Below are 20,813 nucleotides of genomic sequence, written 5' to 3' on the forward strand. Positions count from 1 at the left end.
TTATGAACTCATGCAGACACCGAACATATTCTGTAGTACAGTATATGGGGTATAGCAAAAAGGTGCTACAGTGCATCCGGAAAGTATTCACAGTGCATCACTTTTTCCACATTTTCTTATGTTACGGCCTTATTCCAAAATGGATTAAATTCATTTTTTTCCTCAGAATTCTACACACAGCACCCCATAATGACAACGTGAAAAAAGTTTACTTGAGATTTTTGCAAATTTATTAAAAATAAAAAAATTGAGAAAGCACATGTACATAAGTATTCACAGCCTTTGCCATGAAGCTCAAAATTGAGCTCAGGTGCATCCTGTTTCCCTGATCATCCTTGAGATGTTTCTGCAGCTTCATTGGAGTCCACCTTTGGTAAATTCAGTTGACTGGACATGATTTGGAAAGGGACACACCTGTCTATATAAGGTCCCACAGTTGACAGTTCATATCAGAGCACAAACCGAGCACGAAGTCAAAGGAATTGTCTGTAGACCTCCGAGACAGGATTGTCTCGAGGCACAAATCTGGGGAAGGTTATAGAAAAATTTCTGCTGCTTTGAAGGTCCCAATGAGCACAGTGGCCTCCATCATCCATAAGTGGAAGAAGTTCGAAACCACTAGAACTGTTCCTAGAGCTGGCCAGCCATCTAAACTGAGTGATCGGAAGAGAAGGGCCTTAGTCAGGAAGGTGACCAAGAACCCGATGGTCACTCTGTCAGAGCTACAGAGGTCCTCCGTGGAGAGAGGAGAACCTTCCAGAAGGACAACCATCTCTGCAGCAATCCACCAATCAGGCCAGTATGGTAGAGTGGCCAGACGGAAGCCACTCCTTAGTAAAAGGCACATGGCAGCCCGCCTGGAGTTTGCCAAAAGGCACCTGAAGGACTCTCAGACCATGAGAAAGAAAATTCTCTGGTCTGATGAGACAAAGATTGAACTCTTTGGTGTGAATGCCAGGCGTCACGCTTGGAGGAAACCAGGCACCGCTCATCACCAGGCCAATACCATCCCTACAGTGAAGCATGGTGGTGGCAGCATCATGCTGTGGGGATGTTTTTCAGCAGCAGGAACTGGGAGACTAGTCAGGATAAAGGGAAAGATGACTGCAGAGACATCCTGGATGAAAACCTGCTCCACAGCGCTCTTGACCTCAGACTGGTGCAACAGTTCATCTTTCAGCAGGACAACGACCCTAAGCACACAGCCAAGATATCAAAGGAGTGGCTTCAGGACAACTCTGTGAATGTCCTTGAGTGGCCCAGCCAGAGCCCAGACTTGAATCCGATTGAACATCTCTGGAGAGATCTTAAAATGGCTGTGCACCGACGCTTCCCATCCAACCTGATGGAGCTTGAGAGGTGCTGCACAGAGGAATGGGTGAAACTGAGGAAAAAAATGAATTTAATCCATTTTGGAATAAGGCAGTAACATAACAAAATGTGGAAAAAGTGATGCGCTGTGAATACTTTCCGGATGCACTGTATATGGGCGCCTGACCCGACACAGACAGACACGGGAGGCACACTGATAAAACAAATAAATGTTTTATTTCTTTTACTTCGCCTGTGGGCAACGCCTTCCCCATTCCCACAAGCACAACACAGGCACAAAAACACAATTCCTTCTCCCTCTTTGTCTCCTCCCGACTCTGACTCCCGGAGTGATGGCTGCTGGCTCCCTTTACAGCCCACCCAGAAGCGCTCCAGGTGTTTGATGATGGATTTCTGGCTGCACTTCTGGGTGTGGCAGAAGAAATGCCCACATGGGCTCAGGAACCACTGCAGCGCCCCCTGGTGAAACCCTCGGATCCCAACAGGGTCGTAGAGAACTCCATCTCCCATGGAGCCCTGTGGGAATCTGAGGCACCACTGCCACCCAGGGGGGGCTGCCATCTAGCGTCCCAGGGGAGGTACTGATCAGTCCATACCTCTTCCCCCAGACCATATACAGAAGAGGCGTCCTGGCCAGGCAAGGGTCCCGGCCGTCCACCACAGGGTGTAAAGATAGTCTCCTCCACACAATAAATCAGTTCAATAAAATAATATGTTATCTATTAACATAAAAAAATAAAGTTGATGACGTCAGGCTTTCTTTACGTCTCATCACAAATCATGGCGTATCACGGTGCCGATTTTCTCCTAGTTGTTATTCCAAAGGAATTGACTTTTTATGGCAGCAACCAAGGGTGAAACGCAGGCACTCACTTTGAAGGCGTTGTCAGGCCCTTCCTTGATGTGCACAAATCTGTCCGTGATGCAGATTTACTTTGCCAACCAATCCGACGGCATATCTTTGGCAGGTGGCAGGAAACCAGAATTCCCTGAAGCCACCGAACTGAAAACATAAAAAAAATTCGTAACAGATTCATAATGGACTCATAATGGAAATCCATCCATCCTCCTCCTGACACCCGTGATTCTCTTTTGATTATACGAGAGCTGAAGAATGTCCTTGACTGGATACCTCTGGACTATGAAAGGAAAATAAATAGTAGAAAACACAAACTCTGCACAAAAGGCTGCCATGATCCAAAATTAGAGATAGAATAGAAGAGCATAAGAAGTTTGACCAGCGAGAGGAGACCATTCAGTCCATCAAGTTTGATGGTTTAGCTAATAACAAAGCTGTCCCAATGCTTCACCACCTGAGGCCACAAGTCCAACACGCCCTCGACCCTCTGCAGTTCGCATACCAGGATGCCATCATCTACATGCTACACCGATCCCTCTCCCACTTGGACAGAGGCAGTGGTGCTGTAAGAATTATGTTTCTGGACTTCTCTAGCGCCTTCAACACAATCCAACCTCTGCTCCTTAGGGACAAGCTGACAGAGATGGGAGTAGATTCATACCTGGTAGCATGGATCGTGGACTATCTTAAAGACAGACCTCAGTATGTGCGTCTTGGGAACTGCAGGTCTGACATTGTGGTCAGCAACACAGGAGCGCCACAGAGGACTGTACTTTCTCCGGTCCTGTTCAGCCTATATACATCGGACTTCCAATACAACTCGGAGTCCTGCCACGTGCAAAAGTTTGCTGACAACACCGCTATCGTGGGCTGCATCAGGAGTGGGCAAGAGGAGGAGTATAGGAACCTAATCAAGGACTTTGTTAACACTAGAATTACCAGAGCCTACGAAAAAACTCGTAAATCCGTCCCACCTTAAATCGCATCTTAAATCCGTTTGCACCTCTCCGCTAGAGTCCTTTGTCATCTAAATGTGCTGATAAACAAAAGCTACTAGCAGCCAGCTATTCCATCCCCCCACCGACTTAGAACGAATTTCTCCTAGCTCATGGCTTGCCTTGATTTATCTGGGATTGAAGTGGAGTTTTAGAGTGGAAATAATATACAGTAGTGTTATTTGGAATACACGCATTTCATGTGTGTTCCGTTCCGTTCAGTAGTCTGTGCAAACACATTTTTAAAACAGAAACGTTTTTCATATTCTAATAGTAAATGACAAAATGTAGGCATAAACTATATAACGTATGAAGCCTGAAGTCCATATATCAAAGAAACACTTTCACAAAAGGTACAAATAAGAGAACACGACTCAAACCACCTACAACTGAACACCAGCAAAACCAAGGAGCTGGTGGTGGATTTTAGGAGGCCCAGACCCCTCATGGACCCCGTGATCATTAGAGGTGACTGTGTTCAGATGGTGCAGACCTATAAATACCTGGGAGTGCAGCTGGATGATAAATTAGACTGGACTGCCAATACTGATGCTCTGTGCAAGAAAGGACAGAGCCGACTATACTTCCTTAGAAGGCTGGCGTCCTTCAACATCTGCAATAAGATGCTGCAGATGTTCTATCAGACAGTTGTGGTGAGCGCCCTCTTCTACGCGGTGGTATGCTGGGGAGGCAGCATAAAGAAGAGGGACACCTCACGCCTGGACAAACTGGTGAGGAAGGCAGGCTCTATTGTAGGCACAGAGCTGGACAGTTTGACATCCATGGCGGAGCGACGGGCGCTGAGCAGACTCCTGTCAATCATGGAGAATCCACTGCATCCACTGAACAGGATCATCTCCAGACAGAAGAGCAACTTCAGCGACAGACTGCTGTCACCGTCCTGCTCCACTGACAGACTGAGGAGATTGTTCCTCCATCACACTATGTGACTCTTCAATTCCACCGGGGGGGGGTAAACGTTAACATTATACAAAGTTATTGTCTGTTACACCTGCATTGTTATCACTCTTTAATTTAATATTGTTTATTATCAGTAGGTGTGTCAGAGGTGTGAGGTAAAGTGAGGCCCGCAGCTGGTTGGCAAGTAATAAATAATTAACCGTCAACACTGGCGTCTTCAGGTAGGGCGTGGTAGCATGGTTTGAGTGGCTTCGGCGTGAGATGTAGGAGCGGATGGTTTCATTCTCAGAATCTGTCACAGTGGGACTTCTCCTTAAGTCCTGGTTGCTCTCCTCTGCGCAGATTCATGTGCTACTATGTCTTTCTTGTACTCTAGATGTGGTTCCGTTAGTCTTTATATATAATACGCTACTGTGGCTGTCCGTTTGTCTGTCCAGGATTTTAAATCACTTGTAGCTCACAAACTGTTTGAACTATTGACCTGAAATTTGGTACACATATACTATGTGACGTCTACTGTTGGCTTTTGGGGTGATGATTGACCTCCAAGGTTATTCCTCGTGTTTATTTTTATTTCATTTTATTGTAGAATCAACTCTCGGCAGTGGGCAGCAGGGTGGCCGTGTGGCGTGTGTGTACGGGCGCCGTTATCATTCCCTACCACCTTCACCGTCACTATATAATAGATAGATAGATAGATAGATAGATAGATAGATAGATAGATAGATAGATAGATAGATAGATAGATAGATAGATAGATAGATAGATAGATAGATAGATAGATAGATAGATAGATAGATAGATAGATAGATAGGCCTAAAACCAGGAAACACTTCTTTACACAAACAGTTGTGAGAGTCTCCAGTCATTTTTGAAGGTATCTGTAATTACAATCATCCAATTAGGAAAAATTTTACTAGGGAAACAAAAGTAAATAATTACAAAAAATATGAATTTAAACAATAAAAGTAAAACTCAATGGAGTGGGAAGGTGAAATACTTTGTATGTAAAGGTTTCCAGTTGTCTTCATTGTTCAGTTGAGATTTATTAATCCAGAAACCCTTGAAGTGACAATAGACATTTCACGCCACAAAAGATCGAGAACCCACAGGTAACATGACAATCATTTCATGCAAACCACTAACATAATATGAGTTTTGTCAGATAAGATGATAAATGTGAAAATATCTTGTACATTTTGTTTTTATTTTCTAGATAGAAAATCATGTATCAGATATAGAAGATACAAGCAACTAAATATCGGTAAGAGCATATTTCATTTATATTTTATTATGTCAATAAACATGAGTTAGCGTAAATTTTTATATGGGGAGTTTTTTTTGTTCTTTGTTATAATGTGTCTGGGCATATTTTGAATTTGCAGATATTTAATGTCCACTCCAATCAATAAATCAAAACAGTAGAACATTTCCGGCCAACAAGCTCACCAATTCTATGAACTTGTTTTCTCCAAAATGTCACCCCGCTCCTTACCACAGTACTTAGTAAGCTACTCCAATTAGTCCTCGGTGCTCTCTCTATGCTTCACACATCAGTCTTTCCCTACCTTTGTGGTGTCCTAAGGTAAGGTTTTGAGCCCCTGCTTAGGGTCTTTTGTTTTAATAAAATCCCTAACGCACTGTTCCACCTACCTCTTGACTGTGTGACTCCTCATTTACCCAGCTCATCCTCGGACAGCTTATTGACAGCACTGGGCTCAAATCACCAGGGATGGTGGAGCTAACCCGAACTGTCACAAAAAAATATTTTCAGAATTTCCTAATGTTCCTTTCAGGAAGGCACAGAAGGTAGTACAGCTTCAGTTAATAAAATAAAACATAACCCTTTATCAAACGTATTCAAATCTGTAGAGTAAAAGAGTGGCCACACAGGTAATAGCAGATCAGTGCTGTAAGTGAACCACGCCACCCTATCTGGGAAGAGTCTTGTCTGGATTAAAATTCACAAGATGTATCTTTTGCTGCCTTAACCTGAGTTTTACTCTGTCACTTTGTGCTTATTGATTGCACTTATGGGTGGCACAGTGGCACCGTGGTAGTGCTGCTGCCTCACAGTAAGAAGACCTGTGGTTCTCTTCCCGGGTCCTCCCTGCGTGGAGTTTTCATGTTCTCCCCGTGTCTGTGTGGGTTTCCTCCCACAGTCCAAAGACATGCAGGTTAGGTGCATTGGCGATCCTAAATTGTCCTTGGTGTGTGGGGTTGTGTGCCTTGCAGTGGGCTGGCACCCTGCCTGGGGATTTATTCCTGCCTCGTGCCCTGTGTTAGCTGGGATTGGCTCCAGCAGACCCCCATGACCCTGTGTTAGGATATAGCGGGCTGGAAAATGACTGACTGACTGATTGCACTTGCATTGCAGATTAACAAGCAAAATGGCTAAAATGTAATCCGTCTCCATGACAACTTCCAAAGACTTCTAAGCATAAATTGTCCATATCTGAGCGTTAGCCTTCTAGCGTTTCAAAGCTTTCAGACATTTCAGGAATGAATATGGGTGTTGTGTTTTGGTGGTTACTACATATGGTGTCCTCCATAATGTTTCGGACAAGGACACATTTCTTCCTTTATTTCCCCTTCTACTCTATGGGTTAAAATGAACAATCAAACAGATCAGGCATTGTGATTAAAGTGCACACTGCAGACTTTCATTTAAGGGGAATTGCACGTATTTCTGTCACACAACAGTCAAATGTCCGTGAATAAAAGATGCCAATTATGGGCTGAAAGGGTGAAATTGGAGTACTTGAGGAACAAATTGACTAAATCACAGGGTCAGGTGAGGGGTGCGGTGAGCTTGTGATGATCCCGTGCTGCTCTGGCCTTGATATGTATTTACAGCACCAAGTCCAACACTGCACAACCATTTTTTTAAATCGTCTTGCTTCCTGAAAAGATTTTGCTGATTGTGACAGGTACCTACTGGGTATACACAAATCTAGTTTTGGTTTTACTGCATCACGTAGGAACTCTGAGTAATAGACATTTATATGTTTACTGACAATAACGTATTTAGTCACGTTTATGTTACGCATAAGCTATTAAATTCAACAGAATTCAAAGTGTTTTGCTCCTGATTTTCTTTTGTATTCAATGTCTGGTGCATTACGTTGCAGTGTCCAACAGTAGTCAGCAAGCGTTGATGGATTCCAGTTGCCCTGGTATCGTCTCTCCATTGTAGCAATGTCCTGGTGAAACCTTTCACCGTGTTCATCACTGACAGCACCGAGATTTGCAGGGAAGAAGTCCAAGTGTGAGTGGAGGAAATGAATCTCGAGTGACATGTTGCACTTCATTGTCTTGTATGCTTTGAGAAGTTTGTCTACCAGCTGAATGGAGTTTGGGGGCTCAGTAATTGCCCAGAAAATTGTCAACAACATCTTTGAAGGCTTTCCAGGCAATTTTTTCCTGCCCAACTGACAGATCTTCAAACCGCTTGTCACTCAAAACATGTCTGATCTGGGCCAACAAAAATGCCCTCTTTGATCTTGGCATCAGTTATTCTTGGGAACATCTGTCTTAAATAACGAAAACCTTCGCCTTCCTTGTTCAGTGCTTTCACGAAATTCTTCATGAGTCCCAGTTTTATGTGAAGAGGAGGCAAAAATATCTTTGCCGGGTCGACAAGCAATTTATGTGCCTGATTCATTTTCTGTTCTGTTTACGGAGTGGCCAGTTCTGTCGAGAATAGTGTGACTCTTTGGCATGGCTGTCCCATTTACAGATGAAACAACAGTACTTTGTAAAGCTGAGCTGCAGTCCTTGTAACAGAGCAACGACTTTAAGATCTCCACAGATATTCCAGTTGTACCTGTTATACTGGATGTGTTTCAGCCACAGTTCCATGTTCTCATACGTTTCTTTCATGTGTGCTGCATAGCCAACAGGTACTGAAGGATAAACGTTGTCATTGTGTAGCAGAACAGCTTTCAGGCTTAACATTGACGAATCAATGAAGATAGACAGACAGACAGACAGACAGACAGACAGACAGACAGACAGACAGACAGACAGACAGACAGACAGATAGATAGATAGATAGATAGATAGATAGATAGATAGATAGATAGATAGATAGATAGATAGATAGATAGATAGATAGATACTTTATTAATCCCAGGGGGAAATTCACATACTCCAGCAGCAAAAAATATTAAATTAAAGAGTAATAAAAAATGCAGGTAAAAAACAGACAATAACTTGAATAATGTTCAACGTTTACCCCCTCTGGTGGAATTGAAGAGTCGCATAGTTTGGGGGAGGAATGATCTTCTCAGTCTTTCAGTGGAGCAGGACAGTGACAGCAGTCTGTCGCTGAAACTGCTCCTCTGTCTGGAGATGACACTGTTTAATGGATGTAGTGGATTCTCCATAATTGATAGGAGCCTGCTGAGTGCCCGTTGCTCTGCTACGGATATCAAACCGTCCAGCTCTATGCCAACAATAGAGCCTGCCTTCCTCACCAGTTTGAGACGCCACTCTTCCGGGTTGTGATCACAACCCAAGGCCGCAAACAATCCTTCAATGTCACAACAGAAACAGAGACTGTCAACTTGTGCAAAAAATTTGGTTACATCCTTCAATTTCGTTGTTCCTTTGTAAAAGTGGCAATGACAATAAAAATCTATCTATGATGTCAACCTTGAAACAGAGACATTTTCGTACCTGGTGACAGCTAACACCATTCCTGCAGTCTTGAACCCAGCAGCTTGTCTTTTGCTTTTGACAGACCCAAATATCTGGCCAAATCATTCAATTCAGACTGTGCCGGATGAGCATGGTTCAAAATCCGGGTCAATGTCACTGTCAGTACCCTGCATTGCAGTTTCTTCATCTGGTTCATCTAAGGTCCAATCCTCTGGTGGTTTCAGAATTGGAAGACTGTCGTCATGTGGCATGGGTCTCATTGCTGAAGGCAGATTAGGATATTCAATTGACTTCTTGTTTTTACACATTAGTCAAACAGAAGTAACAGTCCGTCACATGGTCTTTCCGTTCTCGCCATATCATCGGAACAGCAAACGCCATCGTCTTTCGAGTGCCTCTGAGTCAGGCTCTCAGACTGACAGCACATGTCGCGCAGCTAATGTGAGGCGCCCATTCCTTGTCGTGATCACCAATTTTTTAATTTTTAATAAATTTGCAAAAACCTCAAGTAAACTTTTTTCACGTTGTCATTATGGGGTGTTGTGTGTAGAATTCTGAGGAAAAAAATGAATTTAATCCATTTTGGAATAAGGCTGTAACATAACAAAATGTGGAAAAAGTGATGCGCTGTGAATACTTTCTGGATGCACTGTATACACATACTGTATATATACACTGTGATACAGAATTCTAAATAGCATGACACAAAATCAAGTATTTTTAATCAAGTTACAGAAAAAAACCAAGCAATGCATGGAAGTATTTATATTGCCGAAATATTAAAAATAAAAAATACACAACAGCATGCATTAAACCATTAATCTTCAGTAACAACATGGAGAGTTGGTTTCCCTAATTAAGAAATGGCCTTAATATCTACACCAAGTGGCCACGGTTGATTCTGCCACCCCATCGCTCTTAATGGCCCTGTCAATCCACACGGTTAAATTTCAGAGCAAGTCTTCAGTCATAGCCATTTTCTGATGCCCTGCATTTGTCTTTCTGCCCCCCTTTTTCATCCAATTGAATACATTTGTTAGGTGCACAATGCTGCCTAGCTGCCAGTTTGGAAACCACATATTGACAAGATCCTGCCAGTTTTTTTCCATGCCACATTCCTTTGCTATGTCATGGAGGTATCTTTGCAGGTGGTCCCCAGATCTGCTATGAGTTGTCCTCTGCTACATAAATGGCACTGCGATGAGACGTTCTTTATCGATATTGTCCAGCCTCTAACTAGCGATATTTGTCAAGTGGCTTTATTGTCATACCATCCATACGCCATATTGCACAGCACAGAATGGCACAAAATAAATATAACCACAGGACTCATGCAAGACAGTTAAAGAAGTAAACTATACTATTAATAGATAAATAAATAATAGGTAAATGAATAGACTCATTTGAAATAGGCAGTAATTAATAAATAAATAAATATTATAACAATCAAAAACAACAAATGTACTGCAAATTAGGTTAACACTAATGGATTATTTTGATCTCGACCTCACCTTTCCAGGTTCGATAGACAGGTCTTGGTGGACCATTGTGGCCTCCACACCCCCCTGATTTGACACCCTGTGACTTCTGGTTATGGGGTATGGTGAGGGAGCGCAAGTGTATAGCAGGAAAGTTTGTAATATCAATGATCTGAAGGACTGAATACGGACTGTGGTATCGTCTATTTCCCGTGAAATGTGTGTCCCGGCCAGGGCCGGATTTATATGAAAAGAGGCCCTAGGCTATTCCACTTATGAGGCCCTTTCACCTTCCATTTTTAAGTTTGTAAATTACATGAGAGATAATAAAATACGTAATACGCGTTGATCTTAACCAATACATTTTTATGTTTGTTTATTAGTCATATGCGTAGAATTTCTCCTTATTTTCGGTTCAGTGTTTTAGTGTTCACTGTTTTTAGAATAGTGTAATTTTAATTTTGCTAACAATTTGAATGTAGGCCCCTCTTGATCTTGAGGCCCTAGGCTGAAGCCTAGTTAGCCTATAGGAAAATCTGGCCCTGGTCCCGGCTTTAAATGGTGCTGTTGCTCGTTGGTTTTTGTGTGTTGAACATGATGGCAAACAGGTTGAGACATTCCTGTAAATCATCTTAATAATATATTTTATTTATTTGTAGGCGCCTTTCTAAACACTCAAGGACACTGAACAATAGATAAAACACAGATTATAAACAAAAGTAAAATACAAAAATTATAATCAGACAGAGCAGTTGTAATCAAAGAGAAAAAGCAGTCTTAAAGAAATGAGTTTTAAGTTTAGATTTGAAAAGTGAGAATGATTCAATATGTCTAAGCTCAGATGGTAGTGAGTTCCAGAGCGATGGATGAAGGGGACAGTCTGGTGGATGGAGGAAGAGGATCTAAGAGTGTGGGAGAGAATGGCAACATGGAGGAGTTCAGACAGATATGGAGGGGTGAGGCTGTGGATAGCGTTGAAAGTTAACAGAAGAATTTTGAATTGAATTCGGAACTGAACTGGAAGCCAATGAAGCTGCTGCAAGATGGGAGTGATATGGTGAATAGAGGGGGTTCTAGTAATGATGCTGATGGGCAACTAAATTCTGGACCAGTTGAAGCTTATAAAGAGATTTGTGAGAAAGACCAAAGAAAAGGGAATTGCAATAATCCAGACGAGAGGTGACAAGGCTATGAACAAGGAGAGCAGTGGTGTGGGGAGTGAGGGACGGGGTGGCGAATACGATTAATGTTACACAAGTGGAAATAAGCAGGCCGTGAGATGTTACTGATGTGGGACTGAAAGGATAAAGTACTGTCAAGGATGACAACTGTGGGGAAGGGGAGACAGAGGAATTATCAATAACAAATGAAAAATGATCAGTTTTGGATAATGTTGATTTTGTACCAATGAGGAGAACCTCAGTTTTGTCACTTGTTGTTATTTAATTTAAGAAAATTTGAAGAAAACCAGGATTTGATTTCTGCTATGAAATCAATAAGTGAGGAGGGTGGAAAGGAAGCAGTAGGTTTGCTGGTGAGGTAGAGCTGGGTGTCATCAATGGAAGCTAATGTTATATTTACGAAAGATATTACCAAGGGGAAGGAGGTAAATAATGAAAAGGACAAAGCCCACCTGAAGTAACAGCAGTGGGTTGGGATGTGAAAGTTTTAAGCTGAACAAACTGAGTGCGGTCTGAGAGGTGGGATCTGAACCATTCTAGTGGAGTGTGGGTAATGCCAATCGAAGATCATCTATTGAGAAGAGTGGTGTGACAAATAGTGTCAAAGGCCGCACTCAGATCAAGGAGGATGAGAATAGGAATTACACCAAAATCAGCTGCCATAAGGAGGTCGTTAGTCATTTTGATAAGTGCCGTTTCTGTACTGTGAAGGGGACGAAAACCAGACTGGAACTGTTCATACAGATTATTTTGAGATAAATGAGAGTGAAGTTGAATAGCCATCTATTTTTTCAAGAATTTTGGAAATGAAGGGTAGATTAGAAATAGGACGAAAATGACTGAAATTAGTCGGATCGGCACCAGGTTTTTTTAGTATTTGGGTTATTGCAGCAGTTTTAAAAGATGAAGGAACAGTACCAGTAGTGAGAGAAGAGAGGATTATAGCAGAAATAAGGGGGACCAGAGAGGGGAGGCAGGCTTTGACCAGAACTGTAGAGAGGGGGTCCAGTTGACATTGCATACTAAGTATGTTTTCTGAATAAATTGTTTCCTCCAAATGTTAACATAATTTGAACTCACCCTGTATTTGCTACTAGGGGCAGATCTGAGGGTAGGGAGGCAGCACAGATTTCAGAGTCGGGACCACCAAGTAGTAGAAGCTGTTGCAGAACCTGGCAGAACTGGTTTGGATCCTATGGTAGCTTCTACTAGATGGAAGTGGGACAAACAGACTGTGGAAGCGATCCTTCACAATGCTGTAGGCTTAGCAGATGACTTCTTTAATGAAGGGCACAGAGGTCCTTCTCTGTTGTCCAGTTGTTCTGGTCCATGCCAGAGTCTGATTAGGAAGTTCACAATTATCTAAACAAACCTGACTACAGGGGAAATCGCTTCAGAGTTTGGAAAAATCCAAAAAACACTCTAAATTATGGGTGGAAACACCTTTAAGAGTGTGAATTGACTCCTGCGAGTTAACACCTGAGTGGGACCCTGGGATTTCATGCGTGACCCTGAATCAGATTAAGGGGATTACAAAATGTCATGTTACAATGTGTTGAAAGGTTGTGTTGTGTGGACTCGGTTGAACATTGGTCATGTTTTGTATTGTTTAGAAATTTCAAGAGCAGGAAACTAGTAGTCGTGATTTAAAAATAACAAAGAAATCGACTAGGTGAGGTGTCATAATTTGCTTGTCAGTTAAAATCAGTGCTTTACATGTCTGGAAATCATTTTGACTTCTCAACTGTTCAATAAAGAGAAGGGAAGAAAAATGTCAGGAAAAAAGCTATTTGAAAACTCAGAAAAAGGAAAAGAATCCCATTGAAATGTCTCAGCTACAGTTTGTTTCTGGAGTTTATTTTTTATTCTCCCCACACAAGTCTGGCAAATGTAAACTAAGTGACTTGTTTGGGTCAGTCAGTGAGATGGAGGTGGAAATGCTTTAAAATCAGGTTCCTTAGCCTGTGTCATTTAAAACTGGAATTATGCTGTGGAAGATGGATATAGAGATGAGCACGAACAGCAGAAATGTCCTTCACACTGCAATGGTCTGGTGCCTTGTCCAGGGTTTGTTCCTGCCTTGTGCCTTATGCTGGCTGGGATAGGCTCTAGCCACCCCTCACCATGACCCTGCTCAGGACAAAGCGGATTAGAAAATGACTGACTGACTGAATGTCCTTCACAGTTGCTGGGTTGACTACGGGCCCCACCACGACCCTCAGGTATAGATTATGGAGATGTGAGATGTCAGGCCAGTGAAATGTTCCAGTGTTTCTGCTGCATACGTGAGCGCCCTCTTGTGGCCTCTCATCACACTTATAATAATACTAATAATAATAATTACAGTTAACACATGCACTTTAAGGCTTTCAGAAATGTGTATGCAAATTGATTTCCTAAGGGTGAGATTATGCTTTTATAATGATAAAATAATATTTGATCTGTTTCTGGTATGTATAATTTTATGATTAGAAATATTATCATTACGGTATATAATCAATGCATGCATTTTAAAAACATTGTATGCAAACTGATTTATTATATGTGAGAATATGTTTTACAATGCAATAATAATATAATCTTATATAACTATATTATTATGTAATTATTATAATAATTTACAATAATATGTTTATAGCTTCAATTGCTTTATACAGTTAATATGTGCACTTCAAAAGCTTTGCATGCAAATTGCTCAGTTGTATGTGGACATAATAATGATAATAATAATACATTTTATTTATATAGTGCCTTTCCAATGTTCAAGATGCTTAAAATAAAAATCATTAAAATTGTTTCTGCACAGAACAATACATAATTAAACACAGGATACACACAACATTAAACAGAATAAAAGAATGAATAAACAGGGTATAATACTAAATGATTTAATATTAACAATAATTATCATAAAATAATAACTTAAATAACACATATACCTTGATGCTTTGAGTAGTTTGAATTCAAGTCAATTTCCTAAGGGTGAGATAACAGTTTTATAATGATATAGTAATATTGATCTGTTCCTGGTATGTAATTATAATGATGTGGTATTATTATAATTATACAGTCAATGTGTGTACTTTATAAGCTTTCTATGTAAAATCATTAATTATATGTGAGCATGGTTTTTATATTATTATTATTATTATTATTGCTCCTAAGGTCAGGAGAAAAAACAATTTTAGATTAATAAAGTATCAAAATTATAACTTAAAATAATATATATATACACATGTTGCATAGTTTACTGTCAAATAATACAAAGAGTACGTGACACGTGTTTCGCCCTCATTTGGGCTCATCAGGCGTACACACTGTACTGCTCCCCTCTCGGGGATGTAACCGATATTAGATACAGTGCATCCAGAAAGTATTCACAGCGCATCTCTTTTTCCACATTTTGTTATGTTACAGCCTTATTCCAAAATGGATTCAATTCATTTTTTTCCTCAGAATTCTACACACAACACCCCATAATGACAACGTGAAAAAAGTTTACTTGAGGTCTTTGCAAATTTATAAAAAATAAAAAAATTGAGAAATCCCATGTCCATAAGTATTCACAGCCTTTGCTCAATACTTTGTCGATGCCCCTTTGGCAGCAATTCCAGCCTCAAGTCTTTTTGAATATGATGCCACAAGCTTGGCACACCTATCCTTGGCCAGTTTGGCCCATTCCTCTTTGCAGCACCTCTCAAGCTCCATCAGGTTGGGTGGGAAGCGTCGGTGCACAGCCATTTTAAGATCTCTCCAGAGATGTTCAATCAGATTCAAGTCTGGGCTCTGGCTGGGCCACTCAAGGACATTCACAGAGTTGTCCTGAAGCCACTCCTTTGATATCTTGGCTGTGTGCTTAGGGTCGTTGTCCTTCTGAGAGATGAACCGTCACCCCAGTCTGAGGTCAAGAGCGCTCTGGAGCAGGTTTTCATCCAGGATGTCTCTGTACATTGCTGCAGTCATCTTTCCCTTTATCCTGACTAGTCTCGCAGTCCCTGCTGCTGAAAAACATCCCCACAGCATGATGCTGCCACCACCATGCTTCACTGTAGGGATGGTGCCAGGATTCCTCCAAACGTGACGCCTGGCATTCACACCAAAGAGTTCAATCTTTGTCTCATCAGACCAGAGAATTTTCTTTTTCATGGTCTGAGAGTCCTTCAGATGCCTTTTGGCAAACTCCAGGTGGGCTGCCATGTGCCTTTTATTAAGGATTGGCTTCCGTCTGGCCACTCTACCATACAGGCCTGATTGATGGATTGTTGCAGAGATGGTTGTCCTTCTGGAAGGTTCTCCTCTCTCCACAGAGGACCTCTGGAGCTCTGACAGAGTGACCATCGGGTTCTTAGTCACCTCCCTGACTAAGGCCCTTCTCCCCCGATCGCTCAGTTTAGATGGCCAGCCAGGTCTAGGAAGAGTCCTGGTGGTTTCGAACTTCTTCCACTTACAGATGATGGAGGCCACTGTGCTCTTTGGGACCTTCAAAGCAGCAGAAATTTTTCTGTAACCTTCCCCAGATATGTGCCTCGAGACAATCCTGTCTCTGACAATTGGGTCTTCTTCCCGATTCTGGCTCCTGAGTTGGTGGATGCTGGCCCTTTTTATAGCCTACCCAGAAGAGCTCCATGTGCTTGATCACCTGTGGCTAATTGCACTTCCGGGCGGGGCTGCAGAAATGTCCAGGTGGGCTCCAGGATCCATGCAGCACCCCCTGGCGGCCATCCCAGATCCCCACAGGGTTGTGGAGAACTCCATCTCCCATGAAACCCTGCGGGAAACTGAGGCACCATCGTCAGCCAGGGAGGCTGCCACCAAGTGTCCCGGGGGAGGTACTGAGACGCCCATGGTTGCTCCCCCGGAACATATGTAGAAGGGGCGCCCCCCCCTATAGGGCGCCCCCTATATTATTTAATATATAATAATATATTAAATATTATTATTTAATATATAGCTACTATGTAGTTAATCTTAAAGCTCGTATTCAAACTGACACAATGCAGGAACAAATCCTGGGCAAGGTGCCAGTCCACCGCAGGGTAAACACACACACATACCAGGGCCAGTTTAGTATTGCCAGTTCCCTCATGTTAATATATAATTATAATAATCTAATAATAACATGAGTTATATGGTTAATGTATGCACATATTTTTGTGTGCATACTGATTTATTATATGTCAGGGTATGCTTTTATTATAATAATAGGTTTCCTTCTGCCACTATAATCTTATAAAATATTTGTATAAATTACATAGATGAGATGCACTTTAAAAGCTCTGGGAAATTTGTATGCAAACTGACTTATGTTTTTCAGTGTATGATTTTACAATTATATGATGATAATCATATTTTATTTTTATAGAATATTATTCTTTGATAGAAGACACGTAAAAATTATAATAAAATGATCATAATAATTACTTAATTAACACGTAATTTAAAGATTTGAGAAGTTTGTATGCAAATTGATTTATTATAGCTGAGATTATGCTTTATACTAATATATATTGTATAACTATCATTAATTTTTAATATAAAATAAAATTAAATGCATGCACTGTAAAGGCTTTGTATGCAAGCAAATTTATTTTATGTTATAGTCTGCTTTAAAAATAAAAAGTTAACATTTTACATATTCTTGCTATTATGTAATTATAAGAATCTACTAATAATAATTATGTTGTTAATGTATGCACTTGTGAGCAATCTGATTTATTATATTTTACCATGTGCTTTTATAATAATAATAATAATAATAATGTAATTATTATCTTATAAAAATTGTATTATTATTTATATCAATTTCATAGTTAAGATGCACTTTTATAGCTCAGGGAAACTTGTGTGTAAACTGACTTTTGTATGACAATTATAATATCATTTTACTTTAATAGAGTATTATAGCAAAGCAGAAATGTAAAAATGTTAATAAAATGATAATAACTTACTTAACACGTAAGCTGGCATGTACTGATATTATTAGGTTAATGTTGGCACTTTAAAACTTTGTCTGCCAACTGATGTATTATACAGTATGTGCTTAATTATTTTGGTTTACTCAGTCAGTCAGTCATCCTCCAACCCGCTATATCCTAACTAGAGGGTCACGGGGGTCTGCTGGAGCCAATCCCAGCCAGCACAGGGCACAAGGCAGGAAACAGACCCAGGCAGGGCGCCAGCCCACTACAGGGCACACACACACCCACACACCAGTGACAATTTAGGATCGCCAATGCACCTAACCTGCATGTCTTTGGACTGTAGGAGGAAACCCACACAGACACGGGGAGAACATGCAAACTCCACGCAGGGAGGACCCGGGAAGCAAACCCACCTTACGGCGAGGCAGGAGCGCTACCACTGCGCCACCATGCTGCCCTATTTTGGTTTATATTTATTTTTTTATTATCAGCTGTACAGATGATTCTACAGTACTACTATAAACAGTAACTATAATAAATGATGATTAATTAGTTATTCTCATCTTATAAAATGTCATTAATATTAGTCCCATTAGTCAGCACACACACTTTGCATGCTGGTTTATCACACGTGTTCATATTTATAAAAGCTGTATTTTTGAGAGGTCTTCATGCTGTCTTTGTGGCTGGCAGACCAACTTATGGTTGTGAAATAACAAACTTTGCCATGAATTGATGTGACCGGGGTGTTGGGGTGGCATAGTGGTCATCCTGCTGCCCTCCTAGCCCAAGCGTTTTGGATTCAAGTCCCAGCTTCTTTGGTTGTGTGCATGTCCTCCCTGTATCCAGTCCTCAGATCCCATCAACTGGCGACTGACGGATGGCATTATATGAATGGGCCCACGTGCAGACGACTGGCCACCCCTGTCCTGTCTTGAACTGAAGTGAGTCCATGGATGACCCGACTGAACTGACCTTCTCTGTTATGTGTTGACAGGTGTGGTGAACTGAAGACGTGGCTGAAAACACACAAACCCTGCAGAGCTGGAATGTAAACGGATTCAGCTACACCTGGCCAACCTTCATTAGCAACAACTGAAAGCCAACCGAACAAAGCTATATTTTGAAATAGATGTTTTTTTCTTTGACAAATTCTGTAATTTATATGCATTCAAATGCCTAAACTATTTACAAATATGACTAAATTCTGTATATATTTGTAATTTTATTTTCCCGTTTTTGTCTTCGTTGTGAATTACTGGACATCAAAAGTTGTGGTTGTTTTCAAAAAAAGCAATGGTACGTCTTTGTTACACAAAGTTTACGAGAGGAAAGGGCACAAAGAAGTCAGGTGGTGCTGCGGGAGGAGCGTTTGGCTCTCCACAAGACGCTATAGAGATAGAAAAGTGACCCAGGAGTCGCTGCTTCATTTACTGTCTTTGCAAGTTTCCATTATGTTTATGTCAAGCCTGTAATGATGTTCTGACAAGTTGTTATGTGATAGTTTGTGAAAGAGTTTGGAAAAAAAATGGAACAACAAGCAGATATCGTATTTAAATGCAATCTTGATCTTGTATAGAATGTAAAATATATGTAAAGCTATTTTTATGATACGCATGTGTGTTGTTAATGTGTAGATTTAACGGATCACTGCACATGTAATGTGACTTCTGGTTTTGTTGAATAGACGCACTGCAGAGTTAACGATGTACAATTCATGAGTATTACGACTGTCGATATTATTTTCGGACTGGGTCAGTTCTTTTTAACTATCCAGAATGTTCTCTTTGATAGCTTTTCGATATCACATGTGTTTTCAGTCTTCAACACATTCGAACGTTCAAATGGCGATATTTCCAAAACAAAAACTGTAATAATGTAATTATTTTTCATAAAAGGAACATTTACAAAAACATTGTAGTAGCATAAGAGCTAATCCCAAAGACGTGCGACTCTAAATTGGCTTGGCGTGAGTGAGTGAGTGAGTCCCGTCTTACAATGGCACCTCATCCCCAGTGGGTTTCTGCCCCTTGAACTCAGAGTTGCCACTGTAAACGGAATAAGCAGGTCCAGATTTATAGATAATATGTTAACAAAATGATAAAGCTGCAATATAGAATATGAAGATGATGTATTGTGTAAAGAGAGCACAAACAAGCAGATAAAGAGTTGAGGTCCCAAATGATGCCCCATTTAATGTCCAGAATATGTGAAAAATTATGATACACAGCTCTCTGTTTGCAGTGTCTTAAGGAAATGGAATCAAGAGACTGTACAGAGAAATTAGGGATCATAACTGGGAAGGTCGTAATGAAATAACAAAGCTCAGGATGTGTAACCAGAATCACAGACAGAGAACAGAGCAGGACGTTGTAAGCCAAAAAACGACTACACGTAACCAGGGCCAAGAAACACAAGGTGTAAACTGTAATCAGAGGGCAGGAACAAACATTTTGTAACTAGGAAATTCAAAAACTAACAATATGATTTGATGCAAATGTTTATTTTTTTTCTTTTAGGACCCCATATCTTGAAGGATTAGGAAAATGTGGTGCTGGCTTTTTAAAACGTTATAACATGTGACCTTCAGGAAACCGCCTTCCAGCAACGGGGCCTCAAGGCTTAGCTAACTAGTCTCCACAATGGCGCCATCCAGAAGGAAAACAAAATGGCACCACAGGAAAACGTGAATAGGTTGTAACACAACAAAGCAAAAGATGAGTACAATGGCCTCGGGAAACCCCAAAGCCATACTCAAATCATTTTTAGATGCGAAGGAACAGTTTGAAAAAATGAAAGTTACAAACCAGACTACGACATTCTCTTCAGTGAGGTCTGCCCTGCTTAAAAGCTGCTCCGAAAATGTATGCCGAATTATCAGCTCACAGGCGGTGCAAAGGGTGTGGGGACCAGAAGGGGTGGGGCTTGTGATGATAGGGAGGAAGTGACATCAGGCAGTGACTGTGCATCACCCCTATTCTTTCTACCAAATTTCAGCACTTGTGGGGCATTCCCCATGCTTAATATGGTAATCTACAGCGTTAAACAAAACAGAAGTTACTTAAAATTACAGTATAAAAAACAAAATGACTGGACACGTTTAATTTATAAAATATCCCACTTTCTCTATTTTAATTATAGAATGAGACACATAAATACAAAATTGATTTTATCACATCCAGCTGCATGAATCTATCTATCTATCTATCTATCTATCTATCTATCTATCTATCTATCTATCTATCTATCTATCTATCTAATCCTGCCGACTATTCTAATCTATCTATCTATATTATATAGTACCTTTCTTATCTATCTATCTATCTATAGTGTGTGTCTGTCCATCTCTCTAGCCAGCTAGCTGTTTTTCATATAGCATCTTCCATATCTACGTATGTCTTTTATAATGTGCCTTTCACATTTATACCTACAGACACATAGTATCACTAAACTTACGTATTCAT

General features: G+C 40.8%; 1 protein-coding gene across 9 annotated transcripts in view; it reads left to right on the forward strand.

The window, feature by feature from the left end:
* The window catches only part of LOC114653202 (RNA-binding Raly-like protein), a 1,200,559-nt gene extending 1,181,597 nt beyond the window's left edge, over positions 1 to 18,962 (forward strand). For 8 of the 9 annotated variants that reach the window (XM_051929289.1, XM_051929291.1, XM_051929293.1 and 5 more), the window contains 2 exons: positions 5,324 to 5,371; positions 18,347 to 18,962. In XM_051929289.1, the coding sequence (XP_051785249.1) occupies positions 5,324 to 5,371; positions 18,347 to 18,360 (62 nt within the window). In that variant the 3' untranslated portion in view covers positions 18,361 to 18,962. The remainder of the gene's footprint in view (positions 1 to 5,323; positions 5,372 to 18,346) is intronic. The other variant, XM_051929292.1, reaches the window with a different exon arrangement.
* Positions 18,963 to 20,813: the final 1,851 nt, after the last annotated feature.

The sequence above is a fragment of the Erpetoichthys calabaricus genome, chromosome 6, assembly GCF_900747795.2.
Source record: "Erpetoichthys calabaricus chromosome 6, fErpCal1.3, whole genome shotgun sequence".
Classification (NCBI taxonomy): Eukaryota; Metazoa; Chordata; class Cladistia; order Polypteriformes; family Polypteridae; genus Erpetoichthys; species Erpetoichthys calabaricus.